Genomic DNA, 18,406 nt, shown 5'->3' with positions numbered 1-18,406 from the left:
CACCCCTGTAGCCTTAATGGAGGAATATCCGTGGAGGCCTCCAATTGTCTAAGAAAAGGGTCTATATATAACACGAATAAACAGGGGAGAGGAAGGACATCCCTGCCTGGTTCCCCTACCTATTGAGAATGCCCCTCTCCCATAATCTCCAAGCGGGCTGTAGGCTTAGTGTACAAAACCTGTATGGTTCTAATAAACAGATCTCCTAGACCCATTAGCTTCCAAACACCTCCACAGATAACTCCATGACACCCTATTGAAGGCCTTCTCAGCGTCTAAGAAGGCAAACCCATAGGTTTCATAAGGGCCTACGAGGCATCAAAAAGTGAAATTACACGCCTGCCATGATCAGCCGTCCCCCTCCCGTGAATAAAACCATGTTGCCAAACTGTTACCAAATGCTGCATTACCTTTTTGAGTCGAGTGGCAAATATCTTCGAATATAACTTGGTGTCACTATTTAAAAGTGTTACTGGCATATAGTAACCAAAGTTGATAGGGTCTTTGTAGGAGAGTAGGGTCTGCTTCCTATGGTCACCCCCACTATTTGCTTTTGCTTTACTGGTTTTCGACTTAGATGTGGCTGTGGACCTGCTAATCAGACCAACAGCCCAGATGTACTCTCTCTAAATTCTAACCATGTACTCTAGGTACATACACAATTGGGAATTGGTCCACCTTATCAGCCCCTGTAGAAGTGTACCGTAGGTACTCAGGGCATAGGTGTAACCAAGGCCTACCAGGGGCTGCAGCATGTATTATGCCACCCCTGGCTGGCCACTCAAACTGACACAACTGGCTGATCACTCAGCTGGGGCAAGGTTGTGTAATCACCCCTTGCTTAGGTATAGTATTCCTATATCTACCCTTAAATATAGAGACACAGTAACCTATAAGTCACTCCTATGGCAGGCCTTAACAATCCTGGAGGCAGAGTGCTTGGTTATGTGTGAGATGGTGCTCTAGCATGAGCTGAGCCTGTCTGCAGCTTTCGGAACCATGTCCTTCTAGCTGTTCTATGATATTGCCATACCATATACTCTTAAGTGCATTATGAACCTTGCGGTTAAATGCTGACTTTGGTTTGGCTTTATCTAAACATGTTGTGTAAGGTGTCATACGCTTTGGAATACTACCCCCTCGCCAATTCTGGTGACGGGGGTAGCATTCCACCCTTCTAGAGGGAGAAGACATGTTAGTTCTGACTATCCCGGTTAAAGTTAACCAGAGCCCCAGCGTCACAAAATGGATGCTGCTGCCACAGACACAAGTCTGACCTCCTGCTGCTGGGAGTCCTTCCAGCGAGGGAGGCCTGGACAATAAGATTCCTGCCTGGAGAGGTGCGAGCACCACCCCAGACAGGATTTTGTGTATTGGGACAGGGAGGGCTGAAAATAAACAGACACTGCCTGGGGCACACTAGGTGCCCCATGCATAGTCCAGTTCAAACCGGTGCTGGGGCACTCCAGCCCCAGCTCTGGCGCGAAACTGGACAAAGGAAAGGGGGTGTAACCACCCCCCTTCCTGGTACCACCCATAGGAGGGACCTAGTGAGTAAACCAGCCCCCTTTAGTTGTATAAAGGTAGGAGCTGACCCAGGAGACTTTAGATTTATCCTAATGAAACTTTGATATGAAACTCTGGACCCTTCGACATTCAAACCGGCTTGAAGACTGAAGAATCTCCCTTGTGGCCAATGAGTGACCACCCTGGGCAACCAGGCACCATCCAGCAACTCGACGGCTTGCTTTGTCCCCGTTCCCGCCGGAACCCGAGCACAGAGCCTGACAAGACCTCGACTCCCGGACTCCTCTGACCCCACTGCACGACTCCAGGACAGCTGAGCTCCGTGGAAGGCGTCGGAATCCGTGGAAGTAGGCAACTTGGAAAGTCTTCAACTTGCTAACAGCGCAGGTCCTAAGGCATCCTCAAAGCTGTGCCCTGGGGACTGAGACACCCCGACGCCAAGCTCCACCTGCACCGAAGACCAGCCCTCCACACTCCCCGAGATCTGCGTGGGGCCCTTCTGCTTGTGTTCTGCTCGCGCGTTGTCCGGTTGCTGGCCCGTTGGCTAGTAGCCCTCTGACGACGATCCTTGAGAAAATCCATCGCTGGTCTGGTTGCTCCAGGCTAGCCCTCGCTTCCCTGCAAAGGTGAAATACCTCAGACCCTCCTGGTCTGCACCAGAAGCTCTTTGTGTATCCTGCGTGGGTTGCCTTTGCTTAGGCTTGTTGGCTCCAATCTTGAAGTCGACCCCTCCATCTGCGAGAACCTTCGTGGGACAGCTCCTCTCCAGCACCTGGTCGTCCTCGACGCCTCCTGGTCCGAGTGGCTGCAACGACAAGCTTCACATCTGCACCTGATTGCTCCTCGACGACATCTGGTTCCTTCCTGGTTCCACCCGGTCACTGGCTAGTGACCTAGACTCTGTCCCCTCTGCTTTCAGGTCCTCTTCATCCTAGATCCACCCTTGGATCCACCCGATCGCCTGCAGCATCTTCTTCCAAGGCTCCATAGGAAACGATGAGAAAACCCAACACACTTTGACACCTATGCACCCGCAGCCCGTGGGTGAGGTAACGAGAGTACTTCGGTGCTCCTGTAGGGATTGACTATCCTAGTGTCCAGTTTTGCTAGTTGTGTAATCCAAGTTAGACCGGAAGTGTCCTAAAACTTCATTACTTACCTTTTTATGTTCCTATTGACTTTCTATTGACTCTCGCGTGAGAGTACTGACTCTGCACGCGCCGCCTGTGGGCCTCCTACTCCTAACCTAAGAGTCAGATAGTGTAGCCCCAGCGATCCTCTAGGCCCTAGGCCTTTCCTTTTCCCGAGTCGTGGTTCTTATACCACTTACTTAGTATATGGTTTTACGCGCCCCTATGGCCGAACTGTAAATTGTGCTATTTAAAGTATTTCTAAGTGTAACTTGTTATGTGCTTTTGCCTCTGACCTCATAAAGAGTTCAGAGGAGTGTGTTAGTGAATAAATACATATATATTTTATATATATCCTGTGTGGTGTCCTTTCATTTGATATTCAAGGGGTTACATATGGTAAAACAGCTGGCTTTACACACCCTCAAGAGTCTTTTAGCCTAAGACTGTTCTGGCCACGCTACCACTAGGATAGCTGGTCTATAAGGTTGACTTACAACCATCACCATAAGGGTTGTTTGGACTGGTGCAAGGTGCTCACTAGAATAGTGAACATCATATACCAGGTCAACTTCTCACAGTCTTTACCTTTCTTTATAAAGATAATAATATTAGCGGTGCCCCATGAATCCGGTGGTGCGGCCCCATTTCTAACCTCCTTAAACAATCCCATAATTTCCTGACAGGTCTCACTCAAAAAAGTTTTACAGAATTCTAGTGGTATATACGATCAGTACCTGTGGCTTTACCCTGAAGGGAGAATTTGAAGAGCCATATGAAGCTCTTCCTGAGAAATATCCGCTCCGAATGAGAAAGCCTCCTCCTGGGAAACATTCGCATTTGAAACAAATTCAGGCAATTTATCATGTATATAAGAACCCCCTTCAGCTAAGGCTGTATAGAATTCCTCATAATACCCCTAAAAGCATCCCTTATATCCGCTGCATCAGATACTACTTCTCTCTGCAAATTCCTTATCTACCTTATATGCCCTGCCGCCACCTGTTGCCTAGCCCTAACTGCTAATATTCAGCCAACATTCTCGCTGTATTCATTGCATTGTTGCTGCTTAGCAAGATACTTGCCAGCCATTTTTTCAGCATTGAAATCGTTCAGAGTTGCTTTGGTGACCATAATTAAATCCATGACTGAAGAAAGATCACCTCCATTGTTTACTGCGCTGATTAATTCTGTCTCAAGAAGAGCGAATGTTTGATAATTGTCCTGCACCTTTTTTTGTATAATCAAACTAAATTGCAGGGTCTCGCCTCTCACCAACGCCTTGAAAGTATCCCAAATCGTTCCTGGGAAGGCTCTATCATTATTACCAAAAAATTCCCTAATCCACCCCTTCATATGATTAACATACTCCTGGTCGGAGAGAAGTGCTCTTTCAAAGGTCCACCTCGTATATTCCCTTGTAATACAACCAGACAAAATTCAAAAACTAGGGGGTTGTGATCCGACATTACTCTAGTAAAAAACTTCACCCGAGCTTCCTTAAGGAAGGATGGTGATGTTAAAAGATAATCAGGTCTGGCAAACTTGCGATGAGGAGCAGAGTAATAAGTATAGCCTGGCTCATTACCCTTCAGGCTAGGCCACATATCCACCAAGCCAACATCCCTTAGAAATTTTTCATTGCCCTGGAAGATTGAGGTTTACGCCCCTTACTTGATACTTCATCCCTCTCTGAAGCTCCTCCTGATCCATTAATGTTCAAGACCTCTCAGATTAAACATGGTGCTGGCCAGGAGGGTAACTCAGAAGCTAAAAAAATCCAATTCACCAGGGTCATCTAATACCGGGGAGTACACTGAACATAAAATAAATGTACCTGTCCCTCCTCTAAGTTCCAGAATTATCCATCTGCCATATTTGTCCACTGCCTTTCTCATGCACGTAGTAGCACTACCTTTCATTAAGATGGCTACCCCCTTAGTCCTCAAGTCTTGAGTTGTGTAGGCGACACAACTCAAGACTTAAAACCTAAAGTATTAAGTAAATTATGATCATTTCAGGCTATGTGAGTCTCCTGAAGACAGAGCTGATCTGCTTGTAAAAATTTAAGATCCTCTTTAATCCTTCTTCTTTTAGACAGTCGTTTAGACCACAAATATTTATAGTGGCAATGGGCACCTTAGCCGCATTTCCTCTCTTAACATAAATCCTATAATGTCTATAGAAACTCTCTGTTCGAATCTTATACAAACATTGTTTTTTAACTTTTAATGATTCCCGAAAATTAAATAATAAAGAAATAACATTCTTTAGCTGCAACCCAACCTCCCTCTTCCCCCCTACCTTTGACAGAAGCCAGACCCACCAGGTCTGTGTGATACAAAAAGCAAGAAGCACAGTGATGCCTCCACCCCAAACCCCCAGCACACCCAATTAAACCACAATTCCATCTGGATTGTCCGTACTGAAACCTATAGACAGAAAAGGAAGGTCCCCCAAAAAAGCATATCTCCATTTTATCAAAGCTCAGACGACCGAGAAAAGATTTTAAAAAAACTCAAAGGCCAAACATAAACCAATTTTTAAAGTGTAACTTTCCTGTAGAATTTTCAACCAGCCCTGCTTAGCCATCTAATTATACTTTTCTCTTCCCCCCCTGAGCTTGTTCCAAATACTCTCTGGCCTATATTTCAGAGGTAAAGAATTTTAAAGACCCTCTCAATAGTTTTTAGCCTGGCCGGGGACAACAAAAACACCTTAAAACCAGCATCTTGTTACAGTTTAATTAACTGCTGTAATCGCCATCTGCGCTCCACAGTTATATGGCAGAAATCTGGGTGAACAAAAAAAGTAGCCTTCTGGCCTTGGAACGAGTTTTCTCAAAAATGGCCTGCCTTAGCGAGAAATTACCCCAAAAAAACAAGATGGCCCTCGGATGATCTAAATCTCGGCTAGGAATTTTATGACGGGCAAAAGGAAACCTGTGGACCCTCTGTATTTCCCGTTCCCAATCCCACCCTGCCAGCTCTAGGAAGGATTCTTTAAGAAGGTCCAGCATGAAAGAGAGAATGTCATCCCCTTCCAGGCCTTCTTTAATCCAAAGAAATCTGAGCTTATTCCTTCTCCGGTTGTTTTCCAAATCCTCCTGTTTCCACATCACATACGTCAGTTGAGTTTCACGTGACTATTTTTGCTCTTTCACAGCAACAAAATCCTTTTTCACAACCGCATTTCTCACTTCCATCGTATCAAGTCTTTCACTGATTACCACACAGGTTCGCCAGACTTTCCGCACTGCCCCTTTCAATTTCTTTGTGGCCTGTCTTGCCTTTTTTTCCATCGGCCCTGGTCTCTGTCCGATGTTTCTTAATTGACTCCAAGATCAGGCTCACAGCCGGATTTATATTGGTTACTATCTCACCTTGATGTTCAGTAATCGAATTGCCCGCCGGGATGTTGAGTCCGTTGGACTAATGATCCTCATGTGCGAATAGCCCCACTTCAACCCAGATCCAGAGCTACCACTTCCCTTCTTCTTTCATGACTCCTTGTGGCCCTTAGATCCTTTATAGGACCTATGAAATTGTTGGTGCTTAAAGGACAGTTTCCGGAGCTTCCAGCGTACTAGAGCCTGAAGTAGAGGCGCTGTAGTCTTGTTTCACTGTTTCCTAAATCAGAGTCAGAGGCTCCTGAGTGCGAGTCCTCGGTAGGGGGGAAGAAATTATATGTCCCATCAGATATGATGTCGGCTGGTAATAATCAATATAGGTCAATGACATGGGATGCCCCCCCAGGTGGACCTTCAGCATAGGGTTGGATGCCCAATAATGCACTATGTACATTCCTGATGGCTTCATGAGTCATCTCACTCAGATCACATTTTCTACTTGCTGAAGCCGCCTGATCAACCATTGTTGCTATTGGCGTCACACGTGGTAGATTAAATAAAGATATAACATTATCTGCCACTTCGTGTAGCGTTTCATTTTCCTCCTGATCCTCCTGGTTCTCCTAGCAATCCAAAGAATTGCCCCCTGTGCCTCCACTGGGATTTATTTCAGCAATCTTGACGCCTGCTTCATCTGGAGGCACAAAATGATTCTGATTCACCAGACAATCCCTAGTTTTGGAAAAGTTCGTAATGGCCGGTTGGGGTGGAGCTGGAGTAACATTTGTATTATTCCATCAGAGACTGCCCTTACTTCTTCTACAGCCTTCGGTGCACTTGTTTTCTTACCCCCAACCTGCCCCCTTTCCAAAAGATTCCTCTGTTTCCCTGTCCCCATACTGACTTGTTGCTTTTTTACAATACGAGCCTCGATGGACTTACCAGCGTTTATCTTGGGGTTCGCTGGTGAAAGTTCCTGCCTTACCACCCGTGGCTGGGTTGAGTTCCGTCCAACAGTCTCTTTTGCCTGCCTCGCTATTTTTGGAGGCATTCTCCTGTTGTCAGCTACGGCAGTCCTGTTGGAGATAGCAGCGCGTGCCCTCCGGTCAAGGTCACCACTGGCAGCCGTAGCCAGACCCGCCCATGCACGCAGAGTACAGCACAATGTTTGGAGAAGTCTTGGGTCGAGACGCTACTCACACCGATGTTACGCCACCTCGGGCCCACCGCCGACACTGAGCGGCATTTCCCTGATGCTTCCTGTGCTAGCGGGCCGATAAATGTCTCTGCTCAAACCAAAACACATTTTTTAAGGTGAGGAATCTGCAGGTAGAAATCTCTATCAGAAAGATAATTACCGAAGGTAAGTAACTTGTTCTTCTGATGGATACTTCTACTTGCAGATTCCTTTCTTCTTGAATCCACAGCAGAGTAGAACTTTGCTGGGGGTGGGTCTGAGAAAATCATTAAACAAAGAGTGCCTAATGTAGGGATTTCGCAAAGTGGCCATGCCTTTAGACTTCAGAATCAAAATGTCAGATGAATCCATGGGCTGAAGCCCATATCACAGACCAAAAGATGTCCAGAATAGGAGCACCCTGGATAACACTGAAGAAGCAGCTTTGCTATGGTCAAATGGGGCCTTCTTGGCAAGAGCACAGCAGATCTTAGTACACAACAGGATGCACTTGGAAATAGTTCTCTTTTGAATGACGTTGCCCTTCTTGGCATCAACATAGCTAATGAACAACTGGTCCTCTAACAGGTATTCCCAGGTTCCGTCCACGTCGAAACTTATAAACTTAACATGTGTATTTTTAAAGCGCACGTTCAGCCCCAACAGGGTATCTTGGTGCTGAATAACAGATGTTTATTGTTACCCAACTCAATGGTATTCATTTTAATAAACTCAGATGAATGAAAGGCTGGGTGGACCCACCAGGATTTGAACCTGTGACCATGAGGTCGAACAAAGGCCCCTGCAGTAGATGCATTAGTCCATTCAGCCACCAGATCCGGCTACATAGCTTATGACCCTACAAGAATTCAAATGGTGGCGCCTTCTCTACTCCTTGGTGGAATGAGGAGGCGGGTAAAATGTAGACCCACTGATAGACCAACCCAAGTGTAACAGGGTTACCACTTTTAGAAGAAATTAGTCTTTTTCCTTAAAAACTGGATTACAAGAAGTAAAAGGAGGACTGACTTAAAGCTTGCAGCTTGCTCAGTTGCAGAGCAGAAGTAACACCAATCAGAAACATTGTTTTGACCATCAACACCTGCAATGGGCAGATATGCATTTCCTCAACTGAGCTGCGATTAAAAATGCAGCACCAAGTTAGGGTCCCGCTGTGACTCTTAAGTGCAAAGGAGGAAATATGTATTTCAATCTCTTAAGCAATCTCATTACGATGGGTGACTGAAACAACAATGGTTCGTCAGGCAAACAAAGGAAGGAAGAAAAGGACTGAAAGGTAGCTTTTAACTGTCTGAATGGCAAAGCTTTGCTGGGCCCATATGTCTGAAAGACACGCTAAGAGGATCAACCACCTCCTTAGGGCACTAAATAACAAAACAGGGACAACATTCATGAGGAGGAATGACACAATGATAATATGATAGCTACCACCTCTGCAGGTAAATCAAGAGTTTAAGTTGCTCCTTCCAATCTGGTGAAGGTGAGACGCTCAAGGTTGGGATGCAGAATCTACCCTCCTGAACTGCGAAGCAGATGTGCCTAAGCAGGAGAGGAGAACACAAGGACAGAGAATACAATAGCGTTCCATATCCTCCTTGGCCAGTGTGGCAAGTCCACAATCACCTGCGCAACGCTCGGCCACAACTTCCTCAAGACTTAAGAACTCAAAGAGGTGGGAGGGAACGAACAGTGAAGGGGAAATTCCTAAACCTTTCATTATATGTATAAGAAAGTGACTCCTTTTGACATGGTCACCTCCATATTTGGCCCTCGCACTGATGCTTTTTGACTGAAAGTGCACTGGGTTCCCTGCTAACCAGGCCCCAGTGCTCTTTCCCTAAAAACAAGGTCCATGTTCAATTGTTAAACCAATTGGCAAGGACTTTAGCACCCCTGAAAGTCCTTATTAAATGGTACCCCTGGTACTAAAGAGGGTCCCTAAGGGCTTCAGCATGTATTACGCCACCCTGAGAGACACACACACAAATTGCATGCAGACTACCATTGCATGATTTGTGAAATGGTGCAAACCATTTTGAAAACTCAACATGGCACATTTCCTGTGTGCCATGCCCCAGCCCATATAGCAAGTACTATATGTAATTCAACCCTACAGCAGGCCTAAGAGCCCTAAGGCAATATACATTATATTATAAGTAAGGATATAGCTGCATGAGCAGATATGCCCCCTTGATCTCTGGCTCCATTACCACAACATTTTAAGTGGAAAGGAAGCCGTCTTAATTATATGTACTGGGTACATTTCATTATGGGTTACCCAGCTACACAATGGCTTTACTGAAATTAATGGTGTTTGGTATCAAACAACTCATCTTGACAAATCCATACTGATGCCAGTATCGAGTTTGTCCTGCAATGCTCCCAAAGAGCACCTTAGAGGTGCCCCCTGTATCCTACTAATCTCTTAGGGTGCTGGCTGACTGGTAAAGTGCAGCCTGTCACCAGAGACACATTTCTGACCCCCTGCAGGTGAGAGCCCACAATCTGATTTCAGCAACAACGCCTGATAAGGGGAAGGCATTCACACCTCCTCTAGCAGGGTGGCTTGTGTTTTAGCATATCAAGGCCAGAGGTTTCAAAGGGAGATGCCACCCCATGCCCTGTGGCTCATTTGGCATAAGGACAGCAAGAACATTATCTAGTCAGAAGGAGTGTTCACCCTCAGGCTGATTACACTATTAAGGTGGGCTACCTGAAGTGAACAATGATAGAAAGGTTCCACCACCTTGTTTTTAGTGGAACTAGGAAGTCTGGGTCAGGTTTATGCCAACTCTAAAAATGAAGTGGTCATACAGGGGGTGTAGAAACCATGGAGATAGGTATCCCCTAGCTACTACGTTACACTCCCCTTAACACCCCTAAATTCAGTATTTAGGTACCCCCATAACACCAGGGACTCAAATGTCTCTACCGGGACAAGAAGGAGGACCAGGAAAACTCAAATGTATCTACCGGGACAAGGAGGAGGACCAGGAAGAGAAAAAAACACAAAAATTGTGGATCAGCCCCGGATTTGGCACAACACACTACTTGACTGCTGATGCTCTGACAACTGCTACAACCCAATTCGTCCAGCAGCTGTGCAACCTCCTAAGGCCTTAACGGCTGCCAGCACTTCACCAACCAGTCAGCATCTCCCTTAAAGAGGAGGAGCCACTTCCCTGCAGTCACTGTCTGCATCTATATGGTACACCGTTCTGCTGACCACCGGATCCATCTAGGAACTTGCACCCCAGCTGAAAGACTTAGTGGGTCACAGGGATCAGGCTCCTCTCTCCAGAGAGTTTCGAGTCACTAGACCCTCTAGGAGCCACCAAGCACCAATACCCTGCATACAAGAGCCCTGGTAGCAGCCAAGCCTTAAGGGCCCAGTCCAGACACCAACCCTGCCAAGACTGACCTACTGACAAGGGACGTTAGCATCACCAAGGCCAACATAGAGAGTGGCCCTGCTGTTCCGTTTTCCCCCCATCACCAGGTTGAACCCAAGAAGTGAGAACCTCCAAAGCAAGCGATCCACTGGACAAAACACCTCCGCACCCGAGCCCCACAACCCAAGTCAACGGACACTGCTCCCTTGGTCCAGAGACCAAGAAAAGCTGAGCCCCCCCCCTCCCCTTTAGGTTCTGTTGGACTTGTTCCCAAGTCCCCACTTGCAGCCTTTTTCTTGTTACAGGTTTCTGTATAGGCTTTAACAGGTGGCGTTTGAGGATACCATTGTGACCAGCATCTCTGCACCCGTACACACTAGGGCAGGTAAATCCGAACTGCTGGTGGTTCTTTGGACCTTGGCCTCTAAGCACCTTAAGTACAGGAGAGTTACACTGAGAATAGTTTTTAAGTGCACCTATGCAGTGAATGTTTCGCCCATAGGATAACATCACGGCGTTCAAGGTTCATGCCTTAAATCTGACAGCAGTGATTTTCTACTGTTCCACCTCTAAAAATCTATAACGTCTAAAGTAATTACCTGATTCCATTGATCTCAGAGTTTAAAATCATATAACAGATGTGTTATGTTTATATATTGGTCTTGAGTAAATTATATAAAAATCTGTTATTTTTCTAACTTGTGTCTAATTTATTGACTGTGTGTAAAACAAATGCTTAACACTAACCTCTGATAAGCCTGAACTGCTCGCCACACTACCACAAAGAGAGCATTCATTTGGGATTTATAATTTAAGCCCTGTAAACCAATAAGGGTTGTCTACGTAGTGTACCTCATTTCTGTGCACTACATAGAAAGAAAGCTTCCTACACTGAGGCAGGTTCAAGGGGCATAGGCGGCGCCAAGGGCAGATTCCCTCGGGGAAGTTCGAATGGAGGCCACCGCGGACCGCTTGGGCCCAAAGGAGCGCCAGAGCGAACTGGTAAAGAGCAAACATTTGCAGAATGGCTTCTCTGGGGACTTCTACTTGCTGCGATGTTGCTGATGGACCCAGGAACTAGGGGTGTGCCACGACAAGACCCGGAATCAGCCCTGCTGGAGATCGGTAGCAAGAACAGGAGGCACATTGTCACCCTTGCGCCCTCTTTGAAGTCTGAGAGCTTCAACTTATGGTTTTTCTTGGACTAACAAAAGACTTCAAACACACCGGAAAAACTTCCAGAGTGTGACCTTCCATTCTACTTCAACCCGTCACGGCATGGAGTCTTCTTATGCTTAACAACAGCTTTCGGCTTTTTGAGTTTGAATGACCTTCAGATTCATTGGAGCACAGTCATCACAGCAGTCATGCTCTAATAGCAGGCACCAAAGACACACACTGTGAGGGTCACAGACATTTCGTACACGTTTGAGCCCTGTTGTTTTAAGGGTTTGACTTTGTCCTTGTACACTGGTGTATTTTTTCTTGAACAAGAAATAGGTCTTTAAACCAACAAGAAGATTCAGATCAGCGTATGAAGGAGTTGAAAGACAAGGACGGACATTAGTGTGCATGTGAGCGCTTATATGCGGCTCTGCTTGTAATTTCCGTAGTGTCAGGACATGGGTGCTGAGCAGCAAACCACCATCTATTGGCACACAGGAATACTGTTTTAAAGATTCCAGATCCAGACTGGCACCAGGGGAATATTCACAATGTGAGGAAACTGTGGTTAGCAGTATCGATCAGAAAAGCTTTATTAAAATTATTGCTTTATCACCCAAAATAACGTGCTATTGGTGAAACTTTTTAAAGGGACATGCAACAACCAGGAATCAAGAGTTGTCAAATCTCAAGCACAAAAGGTGATGTGAGAAAAGTTTGCAAATAGCTTAACTACTGCCAATTGCTCTGTGTAGCATTTCAACCAGTCATTTTTCGACCACTGTGCAACTTAAGACAGGGGTCTAACTTATGGAAATCAGCCTGTGACGGCTCGCCCTGGCTATCACAGAGAGTCATTCTGCAGTGGTTGAACTTGGCTTGTTTGCAGTGCCATAGATGAATAGACCCTGGGACATCAGTGGCAAAGGATCCCCACCTCAACGGTGTGGTCTGTCAGATCATCTTCCAAGCTTCCCCTATTCTATCAACTAGTGTCTCACAAGCATGTGGAGTAGTCTAGGTGTATTACTTCACTGAATGAATCTTGTTTAAGAGATTGCATTTTGGATGGCATACATGCAATTGAACTGCAAGGACTTATGCTACTTTTTAAATGTATGCAGTGAAATGTGCTTGCTTGAGGTATCTTTAGTTAGAAATACCCATCAGATACTAGTTTCTCAAACACACATTTAAATCTAACCAAGATGATTAACTATATATTTAAATACAGAGAAACTTCTAAGGTGGGGTGCTTCAATCATATCACCAGTCACCAGCATATTAACACCCCAATTCAAATTACATAGTTCTCAAATGCATTTCAGCAACTAACATGCCTACCTGTCCTTCACGAGAAAATTTAAATGGTGGTTTGTGCTTAATAACACTAGTAGCCAGTCTGAGCAGTCCAGTGAGCCCATCGTCCTCAATACTTCCATCTTGAGGGTCAAAGATGTCTCTGCTATAAGACAAAATATTGTACAAGTGGATATTACTCTTTTTCTGAACGCACACAAAGAGTTTGTATAGTTATATAATGAGTAATACTGGCTATTAACTTGTAGGTACATATTGCTTAACTTGTGAAAAACAAATGGCTAACACAACAGGTTGATCAGAAAGATTCAGTAGTAAAAGTCAGAGTTAAACAAAATACTGTACAAGGAAACATATGCCACTTGTTTTTAACTGGATTTAGACTATTAGGCACCAACAAGTGCAAATCAAACAGTAAGTAATCAAAAATGATAATTTTTTACTAGAAATCTCAGCTTTTTTGGCAAAATTGTGTAACAAGTATGAAAAAAGTTACTTACTTGTAATACTTAGTTTGTGGCTTGTCCTGTTGTAGATTCACATGTGCACTCTCGTCAATTCAGAGTACTCAAATTTGAAATCTTTCTTTTGGGAATGTATCAAAAGGCCTGCGAGCAAGTTCCCTGTTTGAATGTGCGTCTATTAGGGGCCACATAACACGTGTATATCACTTCTGCTTCTTTTTGGCATTCTCGGAAGAGTCACAGGTGACTTTGCAACTCGACAGCCAGTGAATTTATCGTTACAGGCAAATCGTATTTTCTGCTATTTCCTCTTTCCTAATGCGGGGCCTGCTGGAAAGTGGGAGTACTCAAAGCAAACAAAATCTTTTAAAACTGTCTGGATAACTTGTGGTGAGAAGCTGGCTTCGTATATGGTGCTCACTTATGTAAGTGAAGCACCTTGCACTTATCCACACAACCCGTAAAGTGATTTTAGTGGTCTTATACAACCTTAGAAATATCTAAAGGGGTAGCTGTGGAGAGCAGCCTTCAGGCTTAGTCCAGAAGGAGTGTAAAGCAGCTTGTTTTACCAGTACTTAATCTTATGGTATATGTTAAGTAAAAAAAGAATCACTCAGTGTAGTTATACAAATATGTATTTTATTACAAACACTTACTAACACATTGCAATATCTGCTACCCGGAGATATATTCACAACAAAATATTTTGATAATATAACACGTAAGTAGCACAAATGCACCGTGGTCTCCAGGGGGAGACCAAACCATATACTAAAATAGTGCAATGTGAACCACAACCTAAGTTGAGAAGGAACACATAAGACGTAGAAGTGTTGGGGACTCAAGGAACCACCCAAGGTAGGTCCCCAGCAAAAGCACGGAAGCCGTGTGCAGAGCGTGAACACGAACGCGTGATCAACACAAGTCAATGGGTAAGTCGCGGTTGCAGTTTTAAAGAAGAAGGACCCTTCCCAGTGAATCCAGTAGAAACCCTATGGAAGATGGAAGGTTGGAGGTGCATCCCACCCTTTGATACCCCAGTAACCAGGACACCAACACCAGGGAAGCCGGGTGCATAGGTGTGAAGTGATGTTGGAAACAACCACAATGTAGGACTTCAGGAAAAGGGCTTCTGGAGAAGGAGATGAAGGAGACGGAGGAACCCAAAGGTGGATCAGAGATGAGAAGAACCTGCAAATTGAGGGGACAGAGTCTATGCCACTCAGGAGTGAGCATGACGCATGGAAGACAAATGAACAACAAATTCGATAGAGGCAGGAGAGTTGATGTTTCCCTTGCAGATGCAGCTGTGTGGACCAGGGTACGCTGTGGAAGACCAGAAGCCGTTCACAGGCTGTGCCACATCGCTTGTCAAGATCCAGGGGGTCAGTGTCTGGCAGGGGCACCAACGACCCTAGGCAGACATAACCAACTTAGGCATCGAAAAAGGTGCAGTGTTGGGACCAGCAAGGTCCAGGTGACTCACCACGAGCAGGTAAGGCAGAGTAGGGCCCAAGCAAGCAGAGGTGCCCACTTAGAGACAAAGAAGACCCTCAAGAGGACCCACGGGGCGAAGGCACTGGATTCGCAGGAGGACCTCGAGTAGCTCACCAATGAAGAAGGACCACGGTGCAGAGGAAGCGGTGAGGGTGACTACCTTGGCTGCAGGAGTTGCTTGAAGTTGGAGCTTCTTGGAGCCTGAAGATCTCTGGAGGAGATAGTCAACAAGCCTTGGCAATGGCAAGTCGAGGCAGTGCACAGGGGTTTGGTTCCAGCGGTTCAGTCGAGGGATACTGGCAACAAAATTGCAGAGAGGACAGGTAAGCCCTTGAGGGAGTTGCAGAACCAGCACCTGTGTTGCTAAGCCTCAGGAAGTCTGAAGGACGACAGGAGCAGCAGACTGGTTAGCTTCAATGCTGTGCCTTCAGATGCAGGGGAGTGACTCCTCCTCTCCAAGGGAGATTACTTTGGGTGTCCTTGATGCCCACAGGTCTGTTGAAAACCTGGCAAAGGCACATACACAGACGACGAAGAAGGCTTAAAGAACAGCAAGACGAGGAGAAGCAGACATCTTCCTTGGAGCACTCTCGGTTCCAGTTGAAGTCCTACGAAGTCCAAGTGTCCAGGCGGTCGAAGGGCGACATAGTTTCAGGCTGGAGTCTTGTCCCACCATGAATCTGAGGACCCACATACAAGTAAGCCCTTAAGTACCCTAAGGAACAGATTGCAGCAATTCAGGGGTTCATCCTAGAGGAGGGGCTGGACAGTCAGGAGGATACTCCCATGTCTTTTGTCCAGTTTCACACCAGAGCGGGAGCCAAGGGCTCCCTGAACTGGCTCAAACTGAAGTATGCAAGGAGAGTACCAAATGTGCCCTTCAAAGCAGTCTGGGGCGCTGGCAAGTGCCCCTACCCTATCCCAATTCACTAAGTCCTGTCTGGGAGGTGGTCACGCCATACTGTGACAGGAAATCTATTGTTCTAAATTCCCCTGCTCGAGCTTGACTGAGCATCAGGAGGGCAGAATCATGCCTGTGGTCGGCAGAAGCACTAGCTTACTGTCAGACCCTGAATGGCTGTTACCGGAGTACAGGGGGGTAGTCCAAGGGAGCCCCCCCATTAAATGTGATCATACTTTCAACACTGGAATCCGTGTTGGGGTTTGATTCGAACATGTTTGACACCAAACATGACTGGGTTTGGTGTAGCCACTATATAGTTAGACATATCGTAATGGCTGATGTCCACTATATGTCTTAAAATGGCTGACCGCACTTACAAAGCCTGCAAAATCGACTCCAGGGTTTGTAGGGGTGTCCTGTTCAAGCAGGGTCACCCTCACCCCTATAACCAAGCACCCTGCCCTCAGGACCAAAGAGCCTGCCATAGGGGTGACTTGCAGGTTTTAAATGTAGTGACCTCAGATATAGGAAACCTATGTGTTGTGAGAGGTGTAAGCACCAACTCACACAGGTTGCAATGGCAGGCCAGTAGTCACAATTTACATGGACTCTCATGGGTAGCACAATACGTGCTGCAACCAATGGGAGACCCCTGCTGTACCTATACCCTGGGTACGTTAGTACCATATCCTTGGGACTTACAAGTGACTGGAGTCGTGATTAGCAGGATCCCAGTCAGACTAGGTCAAACAAACTTATTGACACTAGCAAAACGTGGGGATAGACATGAAAGCAGATCCTACCTTCCTATATCTATACTACCCTAGAATGGTGACAAAACTAAAGACAGAGAAAAAACAGAGAAATAGTAATCAATACTCTGCATCACTTCGCCTATCATGGAAGAGTCTCAATGGTGAGTTGGCCTGGGCCCCAAAAAGATGGGCGCTGTCAAAGGGCATTTGGACTAAAGCCACCTGTACAGCCTCTGAACAACCTGAAGTTCTTATCTATGCAGGATGTCATAGTGCCATCGAAGATGCCATAGCCCGACCTACTGAATCAGTAGTATCCATGCTACATCTAATTATCAGCTTGGCCGCCTGTTGCCCATCTCTAATCAGCTGTTCAACATCAGAACGGAGGTCATCCAGAAGTGATGGTAACCTAGTCTGCAAAGAATACCACAAAGCATGGGAAAAGCGTTCAAGAACACAAGACATGTTGGTGGACCTTAATGCAGAACTAGCCGTAGCAAAGATGTGTTTGCCACATGCATCCTGATCTCTAAACTCTCTAGTCAATGGAGTCTGAAGTGAAGAATTCAAATCCTGTGAGGCTTTAGCAGCCTGAACTACCAGGCAACAAGTGGTATGATGCCTGACGAGATAAACGGTGCCTCCAGGCGCAGGCAGGTTTCATGCGAGATATAGCACGGTCCACTGAGACCCCTGTATTAGGCTTGGCCCAAGTGCCCAACAATATGTCAAACAGGGCCTCACTGTATGGAAGAGCAGGCTAATCCCCCAAACGGTTCTTGATAAAGTACATCAATCATAGGGTTGTTGTCTTCTCCACCGTAGGCAGTGACAAGTCGAAAACTGCAGCCACTCTCCTCAAAGCATCTACGAAGGAGGAACTTGTTTCAGTAGCGAGACTAGGAGGTGACAGTAGCCCAGAGACTGGGGAAGACTCCAGTCCACTAGCCTCACAAGTCCAGATATCCAACTCTCTTCCGCGTGTGATGGAATAGTCTGAGAAATGGGCTGAAAAGGCCCAGACTCCCTTGGATCACCTGCCACAAGGCGACTCCCAGATGTCTCATCATGAGAAGGAATGGAAAATGCCATATTCCCCTCAGTTTGCTCTAACGACTCTACACCCGACATCGAATGACGCTGAGAAGGCAACATTTCAACGTTGATAGGAGGAGGAGTAGTGACTTTGATCGGCATTGCGAACGTCAATGCCAGAGTCGGCTGATCAAGAACGGATGCCAAAAGTGGAGTCCCCGAAGGGCTGTGAACTGGCACCGAAGTGGAGTCAGCCAGCGCAAAGCGGAGTCAGCCAATGCCGACCGGTGCTGATGCAAATAAATGATGGCCCAACCAACACCAAGGGCGAACCCGCAGCCATGGCTCCACTCACCTCCTTGGAGCTCGAGGGCACTCCAGAGAAGATGGGGGCCCAAAGATGAGATGTAGAGAGTTAGAATACTCCCTAATCTGAGCCATCGATGCCCCGCCTCGACATGGGCTGAGTCGTGAACGTCCTCCTTAACAGGCGAGAGGGAGGAGCTGTGGGAGACAGTCTCCACGCAGCGAAGTTGGCGGGTGGCGCGTATTCAAACGGATGTGCTTACCTTTAGATGTCTCTGCCCGAGATCGGCTCTGGCTCCTGGAACGACCCTGTGAATGGACCTCCGTATGAGAGGAACACCGTGAAATGTACAAGGACCGCA

The 18,406-nt window shown here is 46.3% G+C and overlaps 1 protein-coding gene across 2 annotated transcripts in view; it reads right to left on the bottom strand.

The window, feature by feature from the left end:
* USP34 (ubiquitin specific peptidase 34) overlaps window positions 1–18,406 on the bottom strand; it is a 2,681,755-nt gene that overhangs the window by 1,476,490 nt on the left and 1,186,859 nt on the right. For both annotated transcript variants that reach the window (XM_078649291.1, XM_078649292.1), the window contains exon 40: window positions 13,105–13,225. In XM_078649291.1, the coding sequence (XP_078505417.1) occupies window positions 13,105–13,225 (121 nt within the window). The remainder of the gene's footprint in view (window positions 1–13,104; window positions 13,226–18,406) is intronic.

This window comes from Lissotriton helveticus, chromosome 6, assembly GCF_964261635.1.
Source record: "Lissotriton helveticus chromosome 6, aLisHel1.1, whole genome shotgun sequence".
NCBI classification, from domain to species: Eukaryota; Metazoa; Chordata; class Amphibia; order Caudata; family Salamandridae; genus Lissotriton; species Lissotriton helveticus.
Note: the sequence above shows the minus strand (reverse complement) of the source record. Positions and strands in the feature narration are given on the sequence as shown.